Below are 26,251 nucleotides of genomic sequence, written 5' to 3' on the forward strand. Positions count from 1 at the left end.
ACCGAACATCAGGGAGAGCTTCTCTCCGCCAGACACCAAGGAAGCGGTGTGAATGGCCACGACAACACCCCGAACCGCAACAACACCCTGAACTGCAACAACACCCCGAACCGCAGCAACACCCTGAACTGCGACAACACCCCGAACTGCTACAAAACCCTGAACCGCGATAACACCCTGAACCGCGACAACACCAAGAAACCCTGACAACACCCCGAACTGCGACAACACCCTGAACCGCGACAACACCCTAAACTGCAACAACACCAAGAAACCCTGACAACACCCTGAGCCGTGACAACACCCCAAGCCGCGACAACACCCCAAGCCGCAACAACACCAAGAAACCCTGACAACACCCCGAACTGCGACAACACCCTTAACCCCAACAACACCAAGAAACCCTGACAACACCCTGAGCCGTGACAACACTATGAGCCGCAACAACACCCCTAACCTGGGACAATACTCTGAACTGCGACAACACCCAGAGCCGGTGATAACACCCCGAATCGCAAGAAGTCCCCGAACTGCGACAACACCCTGAGGCGCGACAACACCCCGAACTGTGACAACACTCCAAACCGCAACAACATCCTGAACCACGACAACACCCTGAGCCATGACACCACCCTGAGCCGCGACAACACTCTGAACCTGCGACAACACCCCGGACCTGTGACAACACCCTGAACCTGCGACAACACCCCAAACTGCGACAACACCCCAAACTGCGACAACACTTCGAACCGCGACAACACTTCGAATTGTGACAACACCTCGAACTGCGACAACACTCTGAACTGCAACAACCTGAGCCGCGACAACACCCCTAACCTGCGACAACACTCCAAATTGCAACAACACGTAGAGCCGTGATAACACCCCGAATCGCAAGAACTTCCCGAACTGCGACAACACCCCGAGCAGCGACAATACCCGAACCGCGACAACACTTAGAACTGCGTCAACACCCCAAACTGCGACAAAACCCCGAACCACGACAACACCCCGAGCTGCGACAAAACCCCGAGCCACGGCAACACCCCGAACCGCGACAACACCCTGAACTGTGACAACACCCCAAACCGCGACAACACCCCGAACTGCGACAACACCCTGAGCCATGACAACACCCCGAATTGCAACAACACCCTGAGCCTGCAACAAAACCCCGAGTGTTGGCGTCATTATCTTGTATCCCGAGTGTTGGCGTCATTATCTTGTATCCCGAGTGTTGGCGTCATTATCCCGTATCCCGAGTGTTGGCGTCATTATCCCGTATCCCGAGTGTTGGCGTCATTATCCCGTATCCCAAGTGTTGGCGTTGTTATCCCGATCAGACCTTTTGGGCTCGGGTGATCCATGTGAATAAAAGTCCAAAGACCCGGTCACTATTGCCGTCATTGACTATGCAGGACGTCCGGCTAAATGGGCAGGCAGGGGCTTCAGTGTGCGCCCCCTCAAGGATCATCATGGCAGCTGCTCAGTGACTCCGCGTCTCATCTTCTCTATTCAGCAGAATGAACATTAACATCAAATCTGATTTCATCTGTAGAAATCGCGGTAAATAATCATCAGATCGTCCAGAGATGAGACCATAGAAAAAGTGCAAATCACAGAAATGGACTCTTAATATCTGATGTAGATTCCGCCCCCGCCCGATCCACGAGACGAATGATTTATCGGATACATTGGAAACATGCTAATCGCGTGACAGCGAGCGCCAGGGGGGCAATTTATCAAACAGGGCGATGTTGTTGGGGAATCTATATCTAATTACCGGTAATGAATGAGGTGCGACGCGTTCACACTCCACAGTTTGTTATGGAAATGAGCCGCTCCCAGCAGGCACAACACTTCATTAACGCGACGCACATCGCACTGCGACCGGCGACACTCGCCCGATTGTTCTAACAGTTTTCATTAAGATTAGATTTTTTTTTACTCCTCGTTCCACGGATTATAAAGTGGATAAAAGTCAGAGCGATCGTGAGGCTCATTACCAGTCACCGGAGCCGCCGTCCTGTGATCGGCCCGGAATAATAATCACTAATGGTAATTCAGGGCTTATTACATGAGCTGCGCAGAACAGCTGCTAATCCGTATATCAGGGATTCTGGGCATAGTCGCCAGCATCGCCAACACTGGCTTCGGAATATCGATTTACAGCAAATTGACAGTATCGCATATCCGGCAACTACTGTAAAAAGCTGAGTGTAACACGCCGAGGACTGTATCCAACCCCTGTATCCAGCCTCAATAATGTCAAAGGGCCCTCAACATACAGTATCTGGCTATGGGTAATTGGGTGGTAACTGGTAGTAACCAAATGCACTATCACACTTTTTAAAATTAAAAAAACATCCAAAAATTATCCCTTTTTGTAATCAGATACCTGCTGTGCTATTGTATTTATACTCATGAGGTGTATACAGTGGAGGTCATGACTTTTTGCCCAAAAATTATCCCTTTTTGTAATCAGATGCCTGCCATACCGGTGTTTATACTCATGAGATGTATATAGAGGAGGTCATGACTTTTGGCCCAAAAATTATCCCCTTTTGCAATTAGATTCCTGCCATGCTGGTGTTTATACTCATGTGTACACAGAGGAGGTCATGGCTTTGGCTCAAAAATTATCCCTTTTTGTAATCAGATGCCTGCCGTGCTTGTGTTTATACTCTTGAGGTGGATACGGAGGAGGTCATGACTTTTGGCCCAAAAATGATCCCTTTTTATAATCAGATGCCTGCTGTGCTGTTGTATTTATATTCATGAGCTGTATACAGAGGAGGTCATGACTTTTGGCCCAAAAATTATCCGTTTCTGTAATCAGATGCCTGCCGTGCCGTACCAGTGTTTATACTCATGAGGTGTATTCCGAGATCATGACTTTTGGCCCAAAAATTATCCCTTTTTGTAATCTGATTCCTGCTGTGCTGTTCTATTTTTACTCATGAGGTGTATACAGAGGAGATCGTGAATTTGGCCCAAAAATTATCCCTTTTTGTAATCAAATGCCTGCCATACCGGCGTTTATGCTCGTGACCTGTATACAGTGGAGGTCATGACTTTTCGCCCAAAAATTATCCCTTTTTGTAATCAGATGCCTGCCGTGCACTACCGGTGTTTATACTCAGAAGATGTATATAGAGGAGGTCATGACTTTTGGCCCAAAAATGATCCCTTTTTGTAATCAGATGCCTGCCGTGCTAGTGTTTATACTCATGAGGTGGACACGGAGGAGGTCATGACTTTTAGCCCAAAAATGATCCCTTTTTATAATCAGATGCCTGCTGTGCTGTTGTATTTATATTCATGAGCTGTATACAGAGGAGGTCATGACATTTGGCCCAAAAATTATCCGTTTCTGTAATCAGATGCCTGCCGTGCCGTACCAGTGTTTATACTCATGAGGTGTATTCCGAGATCATGACTTTTGGCCCAAAAATGATCCCTTTTTGTAATCAGATACCTGCTGTGTTGTTCTATTTTTACTCATGAGGTGTATACAGAGGAGATCGTGAATTTGGCCAAAAAATGATCCATTTTTGTAATCAGATTCCTGCTGTGCCATTGTGTTTATACTCATGAGGTGTATAAGGAGGAGATCATGACTTTTGTCCCAAAAATGATCACTTTTTATAATCAGATGCCTGCTGTGCTGTTGTATTTATATTCATGAGCTGTATACGGAGGAGGTCATGACTTTTGGCCCAAAAATTATCCATTTCTGTAATCAGATGCCTGCCGTGCCCTACCGGTGTTTATACTCATGAGCTGTATACAGTGGAGGTTGTGAGTATTTGTCCAAAAATTATCCCTTTTTATAATCAGATGCCTGAGGTGCCATTGTGTTTATACTCATGAGGTGTATACAGAGGAGATCAAGACGTTTGGCCCAAAATGATGATTTTATGGGAATAACAACAAGTTTGTTAAAATATAAACAAGCAATGAATTGGTTTCTTTTAGCCGCCAAAAAAATATGACCCCTTTTTGGGGAGCAGCAACAGGTTAGGTATTTCTTCGAAAAGTGCATAAGTAATAGGTAAACTCCGGGGCACAGACATTATAGTACATGAGAAAGCAATGGCACATTATTGTTTCACCCTGTAAATATTTTTTGACTGCAGTAAAAGGATTTTTTTGACATTTTTTTCCTTACCCAAACTAAAACTGATGATAAAAATGATGAAGAAGCAATGGCTTCTATCAGCAGTCAGTGAAGACATATTTCGGTAGCACAACTGTATACTTTTGTGTGGAACTTTTTTTTTTTTTTCAAATTTGTTGAATACAATGGGGCCATGAAGAAACAATAATTATAGCTGATGCGGAACGTTCACTAAAAAAATAGTGAAATAAGAGTTGTGGCACAAGGGGTGACGCCGTAGGTGAAGAGGCAATGGCTTCTGTCTGCAGAAACAACAAACTTGTCAGGCAATCAAGAACATTTTTGTTGCAAATATTGTAATATTTGATGCTCGCTGTGCACAGGCGGTCCGACCTCAGATGAAGGAAGGATTTTTGACAAGTCATCCAAAATGTTCCTTTTTTAGGTTAAGCAACAGAGTTTTTTTATTTTTTTTAAAGTGAAAAAACAATAACTTTTTAAAAAGCCATCCAATTAAATATCAATTTGAGCTGGATCACAGACTAAAAGCAGTAACTACCGGATGTGAACAACAGGTGAGACAAATACATATTATCAACCCATTACAGGGCATCTATAGGCATTAAACACTAATAAATAAATCGCAATTCATTCTCAATATTCATGCCTAACGGGGCTCTAGTTTGCATTAATAATATCCACCTACTTTCCCTACAGTGCAAAATGGGTTAATTATATGTGTTTGTCTCACCTGTTGTTCACATCCGGTAGTTACTGCTTTTAGTCTATGATCCAGCTCATTGTGAATTGAGAGTGAATAAGGACACGGCGCACGAAAAATGTCCCAGCTTCATTTCCTATACTGTTTTTTTTAAAATGGATTTAATTCTTGGATGAATATTTTTTATATGGATTCAATAAAAGAAATTGATTTTTATCACGATCGGAATGAAATTGCTGAATATCCTTCTAACACTTTGTGGGTGTAAGACTCAGTATCTGTATTATGTCTGTATATACACTGCACAGTACCACTTCTCCTGTCCTGTATACTGGGTGTAATTCTCGGTACCTGTATTATTCTGTATACAGTAATGGCCAAAGGTTTTGGGAATGACACATTAATTTTTACAAAGTCTACTTCTTCAATTTTTCTAATGGCAATTTGCCTATACTCCAGAATGTCATAAAGGGTGATCAGCTTAACCGCAATTACTTGCAAAGTCAATATTGGCTAAGAAAATGAACTTTAACCCCCAAAACACAATTCAACATCATTGCATTCCTGCCTTAAAAGGAGCAGCTAACATTGTTTTAGTGATTGTTCCATTAACACATGTGTGGGTGTTGATGAGGACAGGGCTGGCGATCAATCAGTCATGATTAAGTAAGAATGGCACCACTGGACACTTTAAAAGAAGGCTGGTGCTTGGTATCATTGTTTCTCTTCAGTTAACCATGGTTATCGCTAAAGAAACACGTGCAGCCATCATTGCTCTGCACAAAAATGGCCTAACAGGGAAGAGTATAGCAGCTACAAAGATTGCACCTCAGTCAACAATGTATCGCATCAACAAGAACTTCAAAGGAGAGAGCTTCCATTGTTGCCAAAAAGGCTCCAGGGCGCCCAAGAAGGACCAGCAAACGCCAGGACCGTATCTTAAAACTGTTTCAGCTGCGGGATCAGACTACCAGCAGTGCCAAGCTAGCTCAGCAATGGCAGCAGGCTGGTGTGAGTGCTTCTGCACGCACTGTGAGGCGGAGACTGCTTGAGCAAGGCCTGGTTTCAAGGAGGGCAGCAAAGAAGCCACTTCTCTCCAGAAAAAACATCAGGGACCGACTGATATTCTGCAAAAGGTACAGGGAGTGGACTGCTGAGGACTGGGGTAAAGTCATTTTCTCAGATGAATCCCCTTTTCGATTGTTTGGGACATCTGGAAAACAGCTTATTAGGAGAAGAGGTGAGCACTACCACCAGTCTTGTCTCATGCCAACTGTTAAGCATCCTGAAACGATTCATATGTGGGGTTGCTTCTCAGCCAAGGGAATCGCAACACTCACAGTCTTGCCTAAAAACACAGCCATGAATAAAGAATGTACCAGAATGTCCTCCAAGAGCAACTTCTCCCAACTGTCCAAGAGCAGTTTGGCGCCTAACAATGCCTTTTCCAGCATGATGGAGCACCTTGCCATAAAGCAAAGGTGATCACTAAATGGCTCATGGAAAAAAACAGAGATTTTGGGTCCATGGCCTGGAAACTCCCCAGATCTTAATCCCATTGAGAACTTGTGGGCAACCATCAAGAGACGGGTGGACAAACAAATTCTGGCAAAATGCAAGCATTGCTTATGCAAGAATGGACAGTTATCAGTCAGGATTTGCTCCAGACGTAGATTGAGAGCATGCCAGGGAGAATTGCAGAGGTCCTGAAGAAGAAGGGTCAACACTGCAAATATTCACTTGCTGCATTAACTCATTCTAACTGTCAATATAACATTTTGGTTCTCATAATATGATTGCAATTATATTTCTGAATGTGATGTAAACATCAGACAAACACAATTAAAAACCAGAGGGCAACAGATCGTGTGAAAATATAATTTTTGTGTCATTCCCAAAACTTTTGGCCACGACTGTATATGCACTGCACAGTACCACTTCTCCTGTCCTGTATACTGGGTGTAATTCTCAGTATCTGTATTATTCTGTATATGCACTGCACAGTACCACTTCTCCTGTCCTGTATACTGGGTGTAATCCTCAGTATCTGTATTATTCTGTATATATACACTGCACAGTACCACTTCTCCTGTCCTGTATACTGGGTGTAATTCTCAGTATCTGTATTATTCTGTATATGCACTGCACAGTACCACTTCTCCTGTCCTGTATACTGGGTGTAATCCTCAGTATCTGTATTATTCTGTATATATACACTGCACAGTACCACTTCTCCTGTCCTGTATACTGGGTGTAATTCTCAGTATCTGTATTATTCTGTATATGCACTGCACAGTACCACTTCTCCTGTCCTGTATACTGGGTGTAATCCTCAGTATCTGTATTATTCTGTATATATACACTGCACAGTACCACTTCTCCTGTCCTGTATACTGGATGTAATCCTCAGTATCTGTATTATTCTGTATATATACACTGCACAGTACCACTTCTCCTGTCCTGTATACTGGATGTAATCCTCAGTATCTGTATTATTCTGTATATATACACTGCACAGTACCACTTCTCCTGTCCTGTATACTGGGTGTAATCCTCAGTATCTGTATTATTCTGTATATATATACACTGCACAGTACCACTTCTCCTGTTCTGTATACTGGATGTAATCCTCAGTATCTGTATTATTCTGTATATATACACTGCACAGTACCACTTCTCCTGTCCTGTATACTGGGTGTAATCCTCAGTATCTGTATTCTGTATATATACACTGCACAGTATCACATACTGTCTGTCAGGTATCAGTATCTGCTCTTTTGTATGTTCTCTGCTGCTATACCTGAATGTAACAGCAGAGGGCGGCATTACTCTGTTGATGTGGATGTAGCAGAGCTCCGGCGCACAGCTCATTTTTCGAGCTCAGGCTTCCGCACCATTACCGTTTTGCAGTAAGAACGAGGATGAAATATTTCTATGGCCGAGATTTTCTAATCCAGAGAATTTGTGCTGTTGGCTTCTTTTTGCCACTTATTCCCTGGCACAGTACCACAGGGTGTTGGGAGCAGACACCAGTGTAATAGTAAGTGACCCCCTGCTCCCTGTCCTTATCACAGGGTCTACATGTCCTCGATCCTCTGAGGCTGCGCTGTGTATGGAAAAGCCTAAGGTTGATACATCAGTTCTTGAAACCGGCTCAGCCCGCCCTAACCATCTCACAGGAGTCACAGGATGGCGCCATTACTACCCCCATCATGTTTAGTAGTACATGGAGACGAGCCGCTGTGAGGATTGTCCACCCGCCACACAGAGTCTCCCGCGTGCACGGTAATACGAGCACAGGACACTAGACCCTAGGGTACAGCGGGTCTTTGCGGATCCTTTTTTTTTTTTTGCTGTGATGTGATTCTCTGGTGTCAGCCACTGACTGTAGGAAAATGGTCTGTAAATACTATCATATTGAAGACATTTCAGTTTTGCACTTTTTAATTTCATATTTTCAAAACTAGTTTTCCACAAACTGAGTTACTCTTCAGCTTAGGACAGGAGGTACTGGACTGTGCTCTGGGGTTCCGACCAATGACGAACCCCCAGAATCCCCCCCAATGAGCACCAGAGGGCCCTGCCTCGCCAGTCATTATCTATAGAAATGGATGTAACACAGACAATGCAGGGGGTAGACGTCAGCAGGACCCCAATCTAAGAATTTCTGAGGGGCCCGGCCCTCCCAGAGATAGCAACTCATTCCCTGACATATTAAACCCCTTTAAGTAAATGTCCACCCTTTAAACCTCCATAATTTATAGGTGAATCTCAGGTAGGATGATGAATCATTACTGTATTTTCATAGTGGTTGTAATTTGTTTTACTGTTACTGCTACAAATCCTCTATATTCCCAATTAGATGAAAAGTAATCAGATAATCTGCAACCACCACCAGAGGGCGCTCCGTGCAGACATTCAGCTCCATGTACACAGTGGATTCAGGGAGCTCCCCCTAGTGGCGGCTGCTGGCAGCTGTGATCTGATCCGGTCTGTGCCGGGGACATGGAGCTCCACATCAAATAAAAAACGCTGCACACATTCTGGAGAAATCTATGAAGAACGTTTGGAAAAACAACTTTTGAGCAACCAATAAAATAAACTGCAAAAAAAAAAAAACCAAAAACAAAAAACGCAACAAGCAAGGCACTTCTAAAATCACAGCAACCAGTGAACAAGGCAGAATGGGGGTCTCCACCTCCGCTAAAATGACGGGATGTCGCCAGTGACTGCGGAGCGAGACGCCTTGACGACGCAGCCTCTGAGGAATGTGCTGCAGATGGCGGCGTACCGCTGCGGATAACTGCGATAATGGCAGACATGCTCCGTATTTTCAAAGTCTACGGACTGCGTGGGCAGCCGGCGGCGCCGTCTATTATCCACCATACACTCAATGTCGCCGTGTGCAATTATTGAGTCGTTGTGGGAGTAGAGGTAGAGATGCGGCCACAGGGAGGGGTCGCTCTTCATGGCGTCGTAATGGTTCTCGTGCAGAAACCGTGTGGCCGGATACAGCAGGATCCTGAGAATAAACACCAGGATGGCAAATAACAGCAGCGCCAGGTAGCGCAGTGGGGGGCTGGTGTGGGGTGCAAGGACTGTGCTTAGTGCCCGCACGGAACCAAGGACATTGCGGTGTCCAGGAGCGCTGTCAAAAATGGTGCCCACCACGTGGAGCCTGCTGAGCTGGCGGTGGGAGTGCAGCAGCTCCACCATGTAGCGGTACAGCATGAAACCGCCATTACTGAACACATGGAATACGATGGGGTTCTTATCTATTTCATAGTCATATAGGAGCTCCAGAAGCTTCCGCGCCTGGTCCCGGAGCGAGCTGAGGCCAAAGGACTCCGCAAAAAAGACAGTGCGCCAGGCGGCGGTATATCTGATCACAACACAGCCCTGTAAGGAGGCAAGAAGGAGACAAGAAAAGGAGCAGGATGAGAAAGAATCATCTAAAAACATAGAAGATTATACTGACAAGAGGGAGACGTCAAGATCTCTGCTTACTGTCAGTGTACATGAATTATATGTAAGAAAAGAAACGACAACTGAAGACTCAACATCTAACGATTCTCAGAACTGCCGGACTTATAAGAAATGTATCAGGTAAAGGTATCCAGAAAAGCCTGAAAAGGCTGCTGCATGCTACACAACCAAATAGGCATTCACTGACTCACGATGTACATACTCCAGAGCTGCACTCACTATTCTGCTGGTGCAGTCACTGTGTACATACATTACTGATCCCGAGTTACCTCCTGTATTATGCTCCAGAGCTGCACTCACTATTCTGCTGTTGCAGTCACTGTGTACATACAGTTAGGCTCAAACGTTTGCACACCCCGGAAGATTTTTTTTCCTTTTTTGGCCTTTTTTCAGAGAATATGAATGATAACAAAGTCTTTTTTTCCTCTCTCCTGGTTACTGGTTGGGTGAAGCCATTTATTGTCAAACAACTGTGTTTTCTCTTTTTTAAATCATGACAACCAAAAACATCCAAATGACCCTGATGAAAAGTTCACATACCCCAGTTCTTAATACCGTGTATTGCCCCCTTTACCATCTATGACAGCTTGAAGTCTTTTATGGCAGTTGTGGATGAGGCTCTTTTCTTTCTCAGATGGTAAAGCCGCCCATTCTTCTTGGTCAGATGGTAAAGCTGCCCATTCTTCTTGGCGCCTCCAGTTTTTGTAAATGCCTGGGATTTCTTGCATGAACTGTGCGCTTGAGTTCTCCTCAGAGTAACTTAATGATATGGAGGTCAGGCAACTGAGATGGCCACTCTAGAACCTTCACTTTGTTCTACTGTAGCCAATGACAGGTCGACTTGGCCTTGTGTTTTGGATCGTTGTCATGTTGGAACGTTCAAGTACATCCCATGCGCAGCTGCCGGGCTGATGAGAGCAAATGTGCCTCCAGTATTTACTGATGATGTGCTGCATTCATCTTTCCTTCAACTATGACCAAGTTTCCTGTGCCTTTGAAGCTCACACATCCTCACATCATCAACAATCCACCTCCATGCTTTACAGTAGGAATGGTGTTTCTTTCATCATAGGCCTTGTTGTCACCCCTCCAAATGTAACGTTTATGGTTGTGGCCAAAAAGTTTGATTTTGGTCTCATCACTCAAAATTCCCTTGTTCCAGAAGTTTGGAGGCTTGTCTCTGTGCTGTTTGGCGTATTGTAGGCGAGATACTTTGTGGCATTTGCGCAGTAATGGCTTTCTTCTGGCGACAACCATGCAGCCCATTTTTCTTCAAGTGCCTTCTTATTATGCATCTTGAAACAGCCACACCGCTAGTTTTCAGTGAGTCCTGAATTTCATGTGATGTTATTTGTGGGTTTTACTTTACATACCAAACAATTTTCCTGGCAGTTGTGGATGAAATTTGTGTTAGAAAATCAGGGGGCTCTGTAAAAAACCAAACTGGCTAGGCTATTTCTTAATCACAGGTTGAATACTGTGCTAACTGGCATTATCAATTCCTTGGATATCTTATTGTATCCCTTTCATGTTTTATACAGTTCAACTATCTTTTCCCGTAGATCCGTTGACAATTTTTTTTTTTGCTTTCCCCAGGACTTACAATCTAGAAACATCAGTGGCTGGATGAAAGATGCAAGAATCTGTCTGGAACCCAGAAATTCACTCAGCTTTTATGCACACACTGATTACAAGCAAATAGGTCACAGGTGAGGATGTTACCTTTATTAGCCATTCAAATCCATTTGGGTCAACGTCTGTGCATGTTATCAGGCCAAAATCACCAGGGTGTGTGAACTTTTCATCAGGGTCATTTGGATGTTTTTTGGTTGTCATTATGATTTAAAAAGAGAAAAAACACAATAGTAACAATAGCTAGCTTCACCCAACCACTAACCATGAGTGGAAAAAAAAGATTGCGTGTTATCATTCATATTCTCTGAAAAAAGGCCAAGAAAGCAAAAATATGCCGGGGTGTGTAAACTTTTGAGCACAACTGTACATTACTAATCCTGAGTGACCTCCTGTATTATACTCCAGAGCTGCGCTCACTATTCTGCATATGCACGCTATGTACAGTATTTCTGTCTTCCAGCTTCTCAGCATGTTCACATTCATAATATTTTATTTATATAGCGCCAACATATTCCGCAGCGTTTTACAATTCAAAGGGGACATGTACAGGCAATACAGAATAACAAAATTCAGATACCAAGAGGATCGAGGATCCTGCTCGCTGCTTATAATCCATGAGGGAATAGGGGAGGCACGAAAGGTGAATCGGGGGGGGAAGCTTGTCATACATGGTCCAGCCATCGATTTAATAGGGGATTCAAAACCAGCTACGTGAACCGGTCACCAGCCAGAAATCCTACATACAGAGTGTAAAAAAGTACATGGAGAGGAAGGAACTAGAAGATACAGGGAACAAGAATTGGAAGTAAATTTTATGAAAGGAAGAATGGGACTAGATTAGATGAGGGGGATGATAGGCCGGTCTAAAGAAATGCATTTTTAGGTCTCACTTAAAAAGGTGTAGATGTTTTGAATTAATCGAATTGTTCTTGGTAGTGTGTTCCAGAGTATTGGTGCAGCTCGTGAGAAATCTTGAAGAAGGGAGTGGGAGGTTCAAATTATTAAGGATACCAGTCTTAGGTCATTAGCAGAAGGGACAGCACAGGTGGGGTGATAAACAGATGAGAGAGGAGATGTAGGACAGTGTAGAACTGTGGAGAGGACGGGTAGGTGGTAGACAGATGAGAGAGGAGATGTAGGACAGTGTAGAACTGTGGAGAGGACGGGTAGGTGGTAGACAGATGAGGGAGGAGATGTAGGGCGGTGCAGAACTGTGGAGAGCTTTGTGAGTGAGAGTGATAAGTTTATATTGGACTCTGTAACGGATAGGCAACCAGTGCAATGGCTGGCACAGAGCAGAGGCATCAGTGAAGCGGTTTGAGAGGAAAATTATCCTGGCTGCGGCATTCAGAATGGATTGGAGAGTTTAGTAAGATTGAGACCGATCAGTAAACAGTTGCAATAATCCAGGCGAGAATGAATAAGAGCAACAGTAAGAGTTTTTGCAACTGTAAGAAAATGTCGAATTCTAGAGAGGATTCTGAGATAGAGGTGACATGAACGAGCAAGTGAACGAATGTGGGGAGCGAAGGAGAGATCGGAGTCACATATAACCCCAAGATGGGGGGCATGCTGCTGGGGAGTAATGGTGGAACCACACACAGAAATGGTAATATTGGGGGACAGAGGAAACATGAGGAGTTCAGTTTTTGACAGGTTCAGTTTTAGATCGAGGGAGGTCATGATGTTAGAGACAGAGGACAGAATCGCTAGTGTTTTGTAATAATACAGAGGTGACGTCAGGAGAAGATTTGTACAGTTGGGCGTCATCAGCATAGAGATGGTACTGGAAACCAAATCTGCTGATGGTTTGTCCAATAGGGGGCGGTGTATAGAGAGAAAAGGAGAGGGACGAGGACTGAACCCCGACCGTAAGGGGAATAGGAGCCGGCAAAAGATAGTGAAGGAGCAGTCTGAGAGGTAAGAGGAAACCCAAGAGAGAGCAGAGCACAGCGAGGAAGAGCTGCTGAGCAGAGCACAGCGAGGAAGAGCTGCTGAGCAGAGCACAGCGAGGAAGAGCTGCTGAGCAGAGCACAGCGAGGAAGAGCTGGTGATCCACAGTAAGAAATGCAGCAGAGATCCAGGAGAATCAGCCAGGTGCAGGGACCATTAGATTTAGCTGTTAGGTCATTAGAGACTTTAGTAGGAGCAGTTTCAGAAGTGTGTAGGGCACAAACCGGATTGTAGAGGGTAGAGGAGAGAGTTATCTGACAGATTAGACAGCAGTGGACCAAGCATACTAGGAGTTTGGGGATGGCGGGGAGATTAGAGACTGGTTTGTAGTTCATCCATGTCAGGTTTGTAGGTTTCTAACACAATAGGAGAGCAGATTTCATCACAAGAGCAGAAAAACCCCTCTCCGTAGTTACTTTTTGGTGGGATCTGCCCTAATTTCGGGTGAGAACCATGCGCCTGTGGACCAGGTCTTTCGTGGTCTGTACTCAGCTGTCCGGACTGACAGTGGATACCACGACCGGTGCTTATAGCTGAAGGGGTCTACGAGGCTGAGAGTTTGGGTTTTGGAGGGTTAGGTCAGTCTGGACAGTGCTGTAACTGTACAGAACATGAAGTGTGTCGTCCTCCCCGAATACACTCACTTCCTGATGGTAGATGGAGCTGTACTTCGCCAGGTTCTTGTCCTTACAGCCTGCCCATCCGAGCAGAATCACCACGGGCTCCCGCTGCTGCTCCCACTGACAACCTGCAGGAAGAAAGGACATTGCTGAGATGTCAGACAGATATCGGGTGACGCTGCATGGACCCCGCAGGGGACAGGAAAGGAGGGGGGGAGGGGGGTGATGCCGCAGCAATCAGATCCCCATTCCCCAGCATTAGATTGGGATGGGTGGGTGAAGCACTGCAGGAGACAGTCCGCCAGCACCAGGAAGGGGCAGGGTGGGGGGGGGGGGACTCCGCAGGACACAGTCCGCCAGCACCAGGAAGGGGCAGGGTGGGTGGGGGGGAGACTCCGCAGGACACAGGAAGGGGGGGGGGGGGGTTATGCCGCAGCAGACAGATCCCCACTCCCCAGCCTTGGGGGGAGGGGGACGCTCCGCAGGAGACAGTCCACCAGGAAGGGGCAGGGGGGTGGGGGGGGGGGACTCCGCAGGACACTGGAAGGGGGGGGGGGGGGGGTAATGCCGCAGCAGACAGATCCCCATTCCCCAGCCTTGGGGGGAGGGGGACGCTCCGCAGGAGACAGTCCTCCAGCACCAGGAAGGGGGGGCTGCGACAGGAGGCAGTTCCCCAGCAGGGAGGGGGGTAAGATTTGGGAGGTTGTCGGCGCAGGAGACATCACACACCCCGGGTCACACGACCTCTTGCACAGACAGCCGCTCGCCCGGCACTGGCCCCGTTATGTCGCCCCTCGTGCTGACATGTTTGGGGACTCATTTTTGGTTGGCCTGAGTTTCTCAGGTATCCCCCTTTAAGCCGCCATGGACGTGGTTGCTATAGTAACAGGCAGCTGTTTCCCGCTCTCGGCAGCAGGCACACTCCCGGGGGTCATGTGACGCTCAGTCTCACCTTGCAGCGCCGGTTCCGGCAGCACTATCGTATAGTCCATGTCTGAATCCGCCATTCTGAGCCGCTTCGACCTCCCGACCCCGGGTCCAACGGCTGGACAACTCCGCCGCCGGAACTCTCCCTCACACAGTGAGCCAATCAGAAGCTGCGCAGCTGATCACCTGATCTCACCACGCCCACATTGAGTGATCCTGCACCATAGTAACTGAAGAGTCCTTAGTAACTGCCGCTAAGCAACCTGCCCGCTAGTTCACCCCAAAATGATTGTTTATATCCAGGTTAACCCGCCCCTTAATTTGGAGCTCTCATCTGATTGGCTACCGTAACTTGTCCCCGAATGTAATTGGAGGAATTCATTTTGCTTTTGATTCTGATTGGTCTTCGTACATGTTGGTGAGTGACACGGAGAGTGGGAGCAGGTGAGGCAGGGGTCGGGAGGCCTCGTGTGTGGACTCCGGTATCACAGCAGAGGATTAGATACAGCAGACGGTACCACACAGCAGAGGATTGGATACAGCAGACGGTACCACACAGCAGAGGATTGGATACAGCAGACGGTATCACACAGCAGAGGATTGGATACAGCAGACGGTACCACACAGCATAGGATTAGATACAGCAGACGGTACCACACAGCAGAGGATTGGATACAGCAGACGGTACCACACAGCAGAGGATTGGATACAGCAGACGGTATCACACAGCAGAGGATTAGACACAGCAAACGGTATCACACAGAATAGGATTAGATACAGCAGACGGTATCACACAGCAGAGTATTGGATACAACAGACGGTATCACACAGCAGAGGATTAGACACAGCAGACGGTACCACACAGCAGAGGATTAGATATAGCAGACAGTACCACACAGCATAGGATTAGATACAGCAGACGGTACCACACAGCAGAGGATTAGACACAGCAGACGGTATCACATAGCAGAGGATTGGATACAACAGACGGTACCACACACAGCAGAAGATTAGACACAGCAGACGGTATCACACAGCAGAGGATTAGATACAGCAGACGGTACCACACAGCAGAGGATTAGATACAGCAGACGGTACCACACAGCATAGGATTAGATACAGCAGACGGTACTACACAGCAGAGGATTAGACACCGCAGACGGTATCACACAGCAGAGGATTAGATACAGCAGACGGTACCACACAGCAGAGGATTAGATACAGCAGACGGTATCACACAGCAGAGGATTGGATACAGCAGACAGTAACACACAGCAGAGGATTGGATACAGCAGGCGGTACCACACAGGAGGGGATTAGATACAGCAGTCAGTACCACACAGCATAGGATTGGATACAGCAGATGGTACCACACAGCAGAGGATTAGATACAGCAGACTGTATCACACAAGAGGATTAGATACAGCAGACGGTATCACACAGCAGAGGATTAGATACAGCAGACGGTACCAAACAGCAGAGGATTGGATACAGCAGACGGTATCACACAGCTGAGGATTGGATACAGAAGACGGTACCACACAGCAGAGGATTGAATACAGCAGGCGGTACCACACAGCAGAGGATTGGATACAGCAGGCGGTACCACACAGCAGAGGATTGGATACAGCAGGCGGTACCACACAGCAGGGGATTAGATACAGCAGTCGATACCACACAGCAGAGGATTGGATACAGCAGACGGTATCACACAGCAGAGGATTAGATACAGCAGACGGTACCACACAGCAGAGGATTGGATACAGCAGACGGTATCACACAGCTGAGGATTGGATACAGAAGACGGTACCACACAGCATAGGATTGGATACAGCAGACGGTACTACACAGCAGAGGATTAGACACAGCAGACGGTATCACACAGCAGAGGATTTGATACAGCAGACGGTACCACACAGCAGAGGATTAGATACAGCAGACGGTATCACACAGCAGAGGATTAGATACAGCAGACGGTATCACACAGCAGAGGATTGGATACAGAAGACGGTACCACACAGTAGAGGATTGGATACAGCAGGCGGTACCACACAGCAGAGGATTGGAGACAGCAGGCGGTACCACACAGCAGAGGATTGGATACAGCAGGCGGTACCACACAGGAGGGGATTAGATACAGCAGACGGTACCACACAGGGCGCGCTGCAGTACGATGTGCAGCACTCATGGTGTATACAGGTTCTATACAGGATCTATACAGGGTTTATGCAGGGTCTATACAGGGTGTATACAGGGAGTATACAGGGTGTATGTATACAGGGTGTATACAGGATCTATACAGGATCTATACAGGATCTGTAGAGGATGTATACAGGGTCTATACAGGATCTATACAGGATGTAGAGGATGTATACAGGGTCTATACAGGGTGTATATAGAGAGGAGAAGCGTAAAGGCAGATAAATGATAAACACCTGACAGCCTGTGAGGCTCCGGCACCGGGGCTGCACCATTATTCTACAACTCTGAATTGTGCCAAAATTCGGAACATTTCATGTTTTTTTGCTCCGGAATTCTGGGGAAATCGCCTGGATGAATCCAACCAAAGACTTTCCCCGGATGTGATGGGAGCGGGTGACACATGGTGCGGGGTCCGCTGCACCGAAGCTTTCCTGCTTAGTAGGGAGGACGGATGTCCCATCACTCAGATACGGAAGCATATCCATACTGGCAGGACCCCCAACCGCCTCCTCCAAAACCCCCCACACGGGTCACAGAAATAACTTGGATCTGACAAAAGTAATACTAATTAAAAAATCTATGAAAATGAACAAATGAAAGTCAGACATTGCTGCTTTTCTGCTTCCAATTTTGTAAACAATAAACCTCATGAAATCGGCCAGGACAGAAATGATGGCTCTTTCCTTCCTCTCCTTCTTTCCTTCCTCTCCTTCTTTCCTTCCTCTCCTTCTTTCCTTCCTCTCCTTCTTTCCTTCCTCTCCTTCCTTCCTTTCTCACCTTCCTTCCTTTCTCACCTTCCTTCCTCTCCTTCTTTCCTTCCTTCCTCCCCTTCTCTCCAAGATGCTCAATAGGATTTAGGTCAGGTCTCATAGAAGCCACTTCAGAATAATCCAATGTTTTCCTCTTAGCCATTCTTGGGTGTTTTTAGCTGTGTGTTTTGGGTCATTATCCTGTTGCAAGACCCATGACCTGCGACTGAGACCAAGCTTTCTGACACTGGGCAACACATTTCTCTCTAGAATCCCTTGATAGTCTTGAGATTTCATTGTACCCTGCACAGATTCAAGACACCCTATGCCAGATGGAGCAAAGCAGCCCCAGTACATAACAGAGCCTCCTCCATGTTTCACAGTAGGAAGTGTTCTTTTCTTGTTTATTTTTTCCGTCTGTGAACATAGAGCTGATGTGCCTTGCTAAAAAGTTCCATTTTTGTCTCATCTGTCCATAGGACATTCACCCATAACCTTTGTGGCTTGTCAATATGTAGTTTGACAAACTCCAGTCTGGCTTTTTAATGATTTTTTTTTCAACAATGATGTCCTCCTTGGTCGTCTCCCATGAAGTCCACTTTGCATCAAACAACAACGGATGGTGCGATCTGACACAGTTGTTCCTTGAGCTTGAAGTTCACCTTTAATCTCTTTCGAGGTTTTTCTGGCCTCTTTTGTTACCATTCGTATTATCTGTCTCTTTGATTTGTCATCAAGTTTCCTCCTGAGACCACAACCAGGGATGTTAGCTACAGTCCCATGGATCTTACATTTCTGAATAATATGTGCAACTGTAGTCACAGGAACATCAAGCTGCTTGGAGATGGTCTTATAACCTTTAACATGCTTGTCTATAAATTTTCTTTCTAATCTCCTGAGATAACTCTTTCCTTCGCTTCCTCTGATCCATGTTGAGTGTGGTGCACACCATGTCACCAAACAGCACAGTGAGTATCTGTGGCCCTATATACAGGCCCACTGACTGATTACAAGATTGTAGACACTGGTGATGCTAATTAGTGGACACACCTTGATGTAACATGCCCCTTTTATCACACTATTTTCAGGGCGCCATCATTTCTGTCTAGGCCTGTTTCATGAGTTTTATTTTTTTTTTTTTAAATTCTGTGGAAGCATAAAAGCAGCAATGTCTGACTGTCATCTGTTCATTTTCATAGATTTTTTATTTTTTATTACTTTTCTCAGATTTAAATTATTTTTGTGACTATTGTGGGGTTTTCTTTCATTAATCGAGGGGCGAGGGGAACCAACAATTTTGACCACGTTTGTATCTCATGCCAAATCCTAACAAATATAGACACCTCTCCAAAATCATCACATTTTTATATTTTTCTCAGCGGAGGGGGTTAGTCACGACCAGGTGGTGCATGCTGGGAAATATGGCGCCTCTATTGCTGCATTTCACCGTACAATAGACAAGTAACTCCGCAATATGCCATTGTTACCACCAGTGACAGGACCATTGTCGCTAACGTACCTTATCCTCTGCGCAGGATCACTGGTCACCATGTCGTCCATCAGGGAGCAGGAAGCCATCAGTCGCCTTATGACATTTTTTAAAGAATGGGACAACGGGAACAAAGTGACGCGAAGCCGGATCCTGAACAACTTTGTCACATACAACCAGAGAAAGACGGCTCCGGAGCTGGAGCAGGAGTTCTCCCAGGGCGGAAGCTTGTTCTTGGCTCGGCTGACCACCTGGTTACGCCTGACGTATCCTTCAATTACTGACACATGTATCACTGCACAGTACCACTTCTCCTGTCCTGTATACTGGGTGTAATCCTCAGTATCTGTATTATTCTGTATATATACACTGCACAGTACCACTTCTCCTGTCCTGTATACTGAGTGTAATCCTCAGTATCTGTATTATTCTGTATATATACACTGCACAGTACCCCTTCTCCTGTCCTGTATACTGAGTGTAATCCTCAGTATCTGTATTATTCTGTATATATACACTGCACAGTACCACTTCTCCTGTCCTGTATACTGAGTGTAATCCTCAGTATCTGTATTATTCTGTATATATACACTGCACAGTACCACTTCTCCTGTCCTGTATACTGGGTGTAATCCTCAGTATCTGTATTATTCTGTACATATACACTGCACAGTACCACTTCTCCTGTCCTGTATACTGGGTGTAATCCTCAGTATCTGTATTATTCTGTATATATACACTGCACAGTACCTCTTCTCCTGTCCTGTATACTGGGTGTAATTCTCAGTATCTGTATTATTCTGTATATATACACTGCACAGTACCACTTCTCCTGACCTTTATACTGGATGTAATCCTCAGTACCTGTATTATTCTGTATATATACACTGCACAGTACCACTTCTCCTGTCCTGTATACTGGGAGTAATCCTCAGTATCTGTATTATTCTGTATATATACACTGCACAGTACCACTTCTCCTGACCTTTATACTGGATGTAATCCTCAGTACCTGTATTATTCTGTATATATACACTGCACAGTACCACTTATCCTGTCCTGTATACTGGGAGTAATCCTCAGTATCTGTATTATTCTGTATATATACACTGCACAGTACCTCTTCTCCTGTCCTGTATACTGGGTGTAATTCTCAGTATCTGTATTATTCTGTATATATACACTGCACAGTACCACTTCTCCTGTCTTGTATACTGGGTGTAATCCTCAGTATCTGTATTATTCTGTATATATACACTGCACAGTACCACTTCTCCTGACCTTTATACTGGATGTAATCCTCAGTACCTGTATTATTCTGTATATATACACTGCACAGTACCACTTATCCTGTCCTGTATACTGGGAGTAATCCTCAGTATCTGTATTATTCTGTATATATACACTGCACAGTACCTCTTCTCCTGTCCTGTATACTGGGTGTAATTCTCAGTATCTGTATTATTCTGTATATATACACTGCACAGTACCACTTCTCCTGTCCTGTATACTGGGTGTAATCCTCAGTATCTGTATTATTCTGTATATATACACTGCACAGTACCACTTCTCCTGTCCTGTATACTGGGTGTAATCCTCAGTATCTGTATTATTCTGTATATATACACTGCACAGTACCACTTCTCCTGTCCTGTATACTGGGAGTAATCCTCAGTATCTGTATTATTCTGTATACATACACTGCACAGTACCACTTTTCCTGTCCTGTATACTGGGTGTAATCCTTAGTATCCGTATTATTCTGAATATATGCACTGCACAGTACCACTTCTCCTGTCCTGTATAGTAATGTAATTCTCACTTTATGCAGAGTATCACCACTCCCCTCTTGTATACTCACTGCAGAGTTCCACCTCTCCCTTTCTGTATATGCACTGCACAGTTCTACCTCTCTGCACCTGTTTGCGCAGTGCACAGTACCTCTTCTCCAGTTCTGTATAAATACTGCACAGTTCCACCTCTCCACACCTGTATGCACAGTGCACAGTACCTCTTCTCCAGTTCTGTATACACACTGCACAGTTCCACCTCTCCCCTCCTGTATACACACTGCACAGTTCCACCTCACCCCTTCTGTATACATAGTGCACAGTACCCGTTTTCTCACAAGACTAGTCTTTAATCCTATGGTTCTGGTTTCTTAGCCTCCCTGTAGTTATATGTTTGGGACTTATCTGAAGGAAATTCTCCAATCAATATCGATATTCCTGGCAGCAGCCAACAGGTAATTACAATCGGCACGGACGACGTTGCGGTCACTTACCTTCGCTCGGTCTGCGGGCTATCCTTTGTGTCTCTTATCATCCCGAAGTTTCCTTGCTGTCAGTGAATGACATTGGATGATGTGGAATGGCCCTACTGCTCAAAGGTGAGGGTTTAGACCAGGGGTCTCAAACTAATATGGGGTCTGGAGCCACTTAGAAAAATTCAATTCGGGCGAAAGGCTACATTGCTATATTTGGGCTGGGGTACATGGCGCCTTTGGCAGCTTTGTGTCTCTGTGTAGTTGCTACATTGTGGTGTCATAGAAGTTAATGGCGTCACATTGTGCTGCATAAAGTACCACGTCAAGGAGTCACACAAAGCAACCAGCTGTATGTGGTACCTGGCACAATGTCTGTATCAGATAATAATATATCATATGTCAGGAAAATCAGATTGATCAATCCAAAGCTTTATCACCCCGATTCATAAATTAGAGTGAGGCACTCACCCCTTAATGTGTCAAGTGGTGTGTGCCCCCACCTCAAATCTTATCCCAGTCAGAGTAAATTCAGTACAAGGGGGCATCACGTCTTCCGGCCCCAGCTCTGCCTTCCGGCCCCAGCTCTGCCTTCTGGCCCCAGCTCTGACTTCCGGCCCCAGCTTTGCCTTCCGGCCCCAGCTTTCCCTTCCGGCCCCAGCTTTGCCTTCCGGCCCCAGCTTTCCCTTCCGGCCCCAGCTTTGCCTTCCGGACGCAGCTTTGCCTTCCGTCCCAGCTCTGCCTTCCGGCCCTAGCTCTGCCTTCTGACCCTAGCTCTGCCTTCTGACCCTAGCTCTGCCTTCTGGCCCCAGCTCTGCCTTCCGGCCCTAGCTCTGCCTTCCAGCCCTAGCTCTGCCTTCCGGCCCAAGCTCTGCCTTCTGGCCCCAGCTCTGCCTTCAACTACAGCTTTGCCTTCCGGCCCCAGCTCTGCAAACGGGCCCCCAGCTCTGCAAATGAGCCCCCAGCTCTGCAACCAGGCCCCAGCTCTGCAAACGGGCACCAGCTTTGCCTTCCAGCCCCAGCTCTGCCTTCCAGCCCTAGCTCTGCCTTCCGGCCCCAGCTCTGCCTTCTGGCTCCAGCTCAGCTGTTTGGCCCCAGCACTGCCTTCTGGCCCCAGCTTTGCCTTCCACCCCAGCGCTGCCTTTCGGCCACAGCTCTGCCTTCTGGCCCTAGCTCTGCCTTCTGGCCCCAGGTCTGCCTTCTGGCCCCATGTCTGCCTTCTGGCCCCAGCTCTGCCTTCTGGTCTCAGCTCTGCCTTCCGCCCCAGCTCTGCCTTCCAGCCCTAGCTCTGCTTTCCAGCCCTAGCTCTGCCTTCTGGCCCAAGCTCTGCCTTCCACTCCAGCTCTGCCTTCTGGCCCCAGCTTTGCCTTCCAGCTACAGCTTTGCCTTCCAGCCCCCAGCTCTGCAAACGGGCCCCAGCTCTGCAAACGGGACCCAGCTCTGCCTTCCGGCCCCAGCTCTGCCTTTTGGCTCCAGCTCTGCTGTTTGACCCCAGCACTGCCTTCTGGCCCCAGCTCTGCCTTCTGGCTCCAGCTCTGCTGTTTGGCCCCAGCACTGCCTTCTGGCCCCAGCTCTGCCTTCCACCCCAGCTCTGCCTTTTGACCACAGCTCTGTCTTTTGACCCCATTTCTGCCTTCTGGCCCCAGCTCTGCCTTCCACCCCAGATCTGCCTTCCACCCCAGATCTGCCTTCCACCCCAGCTCTGCCTTCCAGCCCTAGCTCTGCCTTCTGGCCCCATCTCTGCCTTCCGGACCTAGCTCTGCCTTCTGGCCCCAGCTCTGCCTTCTGGCCCCAGCTCTGCCTTCGGGCCCAAGCTCTGCTTTCCAGTCCTAGCTCTGCCTTCTGGCCCCAGCTCTACCTTCTGGCCCCAGCTCTGCCTTCTGGCCCAGCTCTGCCTTCTGGGCCCAGCTCTGCTGCTTTGTCTGAATTGGGTGAAAACTGTGGGAAAATATCAAAAGTCATAAAACTTTTGCACAGCCTTGCGCTGTGCAAAAAAATGATGAACCTTTTTACATCAGTTTTCTGGTATCAAATATTTGCTAGCTTATCAGCTTCACACAAGCAACTGTAGCCTGTTAACTTAGGGTAAGCTCACACAGTGCGTTTTTCGCTGCGTTTTTGCGTGTTTTTCTGGTGCGTTTTTGCTCAGAAAACTGCATGACTTTGCTTCCCCAGCAAAGTCTATGAGTTTTCATTTTTGCTGTCTGCACACAGCGTTTTTTTTAGCTGCGTTTTTGTGGTGCCCACAAAAACGCAGCATGTAAATTATTTTTGCATTTTTCACTGCGTTTTCCACCCATTGAGTTCAATGAGATGTTCAAAAACGCAATGAAAACAGCAAATTGCAAATATAGCTGCATTTCTATGACTAAAAACGCAGCTATAAATGCAAGGGGTGGGCAGTAAAGTGACATGTACAGGAAGAGGATTCCTTCTGTCAGTAAACACAGAAGAGTGAATCCTCCCGGTACCGTCACCGCTGCGTCAACCTCCAGTCCTGTGCCATGTCCGCTCCCGTGCGGCGCCATGTCTGGGCGGGAGGTGGAGGCAGCTGTGAAAACAAAAGTGAACAGTAGAAAAAAAAATGTCATACTCACCTGTCTGCAGACTCCCGGAGCCATGTCCGCTCCCAGCTCCTCTCCCGGTACTGCCGCTCCGGCTGTGTGCAGACGGCCGGGAAACCTCCGATAGCTGCAGGACCTGGCGATGGATCACCTGATGCAGTCACCTGACGCGTCAGCTGATCGTAAGTCTCGCGGTGGTGCGCCCGGCCGGCTTAACCTGTCAGCGGATGCCGTCAGGAGACTTCATTCCTGATTACCGGCAGCTGCTGCAGCGATCGGACGGGATCAAACTCCGCTCCAGGAGCTGCCGGTAATCAGCACATAAGTGAGTATTTTTTTTTTTTTTGCACCGATGCATCATCTGATTGTATAAACGGCTTTTATACAATCAGCTGATGTGTGATGTGATTCACTTCCTTTAACCTGACATCATCTGATCGGTATGCCTTCCAGCAAACCGATCAGATGATATTGGATCTGGATTGGACGGCGCGGGACCCTTGACCCAGGATTACTGCGGAGGGGGGTTCTTTATTTCAATAAAGATGGAGTCACTAATTGTGTTGTGTTTTATTTCTAATAAAAATATTTTTCTGTGTGTTGTGTTTTTTTTTTTATCTTTACTAGAAATTCATGGTGGCTATGTCTAATATTGGCGTGACACCATGAATTTCGGGCTTAGGGCCAGCTGATAATATACAGCTAGCCCTAACCCCATTATTACCCAGCGAGCCACCCGTCACCAGGGCAGCTGGAAGAGTTGGATACAGCGCCAAAAGATGGCGCTTCTATGAAAGCGCCATTTTCTGGGGTGGCTGTGGACTGCAATTCGCAGCGGGGGTGCCCAGAAAGCATGGGCACCCTGCACTGTGGATTCCAATCCCCAGCTGCCTAGTTGTACCTGGCTGGACTCAAAAATTGGGCGAAGCCCATGTCATTTTTTTTAAATTATTTCATGAAATTCATGAAATAAAAAAAAAGGGCTTCCCTATATTTTTGGTTCCCAGCCGGGTACAAATAGGCAGCTGGGGGCAGCCCGTACCTGCCTGCTGTACCTGGCTAGCATACAAAAATATGGCGAAGCCCACGTCATTTTTATTGTTTGGGGAGGGCAAAGAAATCCTGCATACAGTCCTGGAAGGAGGATGCTGAGCCTTGTAGTTGGACAGCTGCTGTCTGCTCTCCTGTATACACTATTGGATGGAGGATGCTGAGCCTTGTAGGTCTGCTCCCCCTGACTCTCCCTCCAGCATACAGTCCTGGATGGAGCATGCTGAGCCTTGTAGTTCTGCAGCTGTCTGCTCTCCTGCATACACTAGTGGAGAATGAAGAACATATGGAAGAAGGAAATGACATCAGACCTTTTTTTTTTTCTACAATCTTTAATGGCAATGTTCACTGATAAAAAAAAAATGCAGAAAAACGCAGCGAGCAAAAACGCAACCAAAAACGCACCAAAACGCGGTAAAAACGCATGCGTTTTTTCATGCGTTTTTTAAAGACGCTGCGTTTCTGTGCGGTTTTAGCGCTAAAAAACACACAAAAACGCAGCGTAAAAAAAAACGCAGTGTGTGCACATAGCCTTAATGTGACACCCCCACCCCCACAATTCATTACAATTCTGTGTCTCCCCCTCCATTTATCACAGTAGAGCCACCAGGAGCCTGGGATAGCCCAGGATAGCAGAGATTTATGTTCATTGGAGCTGCATGGATTGTGGCAGCGGTTTGTAAACTGAGATCAAACAGGATCCGCCGGCCTCTGGTACATACTAGGATGTTTCAATTTATTGACGGCAGGCAGAGGTCTTGAAGATTCTTAACTCTTACGATTCTCACTTGCAGCGGTCGTTACAAGGTGGAGTTTGTGGAGGTCGGGGGAATTCTCACGCTACTTGAAATCCTGGGCTTGAAACAGTTAAACGAAGAACACAAGATGGAGGCACTCAGGATCCTGCAGATTTTGGCAAGAGCCGGCCGCAAATACAAAGAGCTGATCTGTGAGAGTTACGGTGAGTGTGGG

At 46.6% G+C, this 26,251-nt stretch overlaps 2 protein-coding genes across 5 annotated transcripts in view; one reads left to right on the plus strand and one right to left on the minus strand.

Annotated features, from left to right (window-relative positions):
- Positions 1 to 7,949: 7,949 nt before the first annotated feature.
- TMEM53 (transmembrane protein 53) lies at positions 7,950 to 15,103 on the minus strand. The gene is made up of 3 exons (XM_075321102.1): positions 14,988 to 15,103; positions 14,060 to 14,163; positions 7,950 to 9,740 (listed from the first exon to the last, which is right to left on the minus strand). The coding sequence occupies exons 1-3, from the start codon at positions 15,040 to 15,042 to the stop codon at positions 9,045 to 9,047; spliced, it is 855 nt and encodes a 284-aa protein (XP_075177217.1). The 5' UTR covers positions 15,043 to 15,103; the 3' UTR covers positions 7,950 to 9,044.
- Positions 11,477 to 26,251, plus strand: part of ARMH1 (armadillo like helical domain containing 1) — a 40,707-nt gene continuing 25,932 nt past the window's right edge. The window contains exons 1-4 of one of the 4 annotated variants that reach the window (XM_075321101.1): positions 11,477 to 11,536; positions 19,449 to 19,668; positions 21,579 to 21,647; positions 26,074 to 26,240. In XM_075321101.1, coding sequence (XP_075177216.1) covers positions 19,463 to 19,668; positions 21,579 to 21,647; positions 26,074 to 26,240 — 442 coding nt within the window. In that variant the 5' untranslated portion in view covers positions 11,477 to 11,536; positions 19,449 to 19,462. Of the gene's footprint in view, positions 11,537 to 15,192; positions 15,407 to 16,691; positions 16,735 to 19,448; positions 19,669 to 21,578; positions 21,648 to 26,073; positions 26,241 to 26,251 lie in introns of those variants that run through there. The other 3 variants (XM_075321099.1, XM_075321098.1, XM_075321100.1) reach the window with 3 other exon arrangements.

The sequence above is a fragment of the Anomaloglossus baeobatrachus genome, chromosome 8 (assembly GCF_048569485.1).
Source record: "Anomaloglossus baeobatrachus isolate aAnoBae1 chromosome 8, aAnoBae1.hap1, whole genome shotgun sequence".
Taxonomy (NCBI): Eukaryota; Metazoa; Chordata; class Amphibia; order Anura; family Aromobatidae; genus Anomaloglossus; species Anomaloglossus baeobatrachus.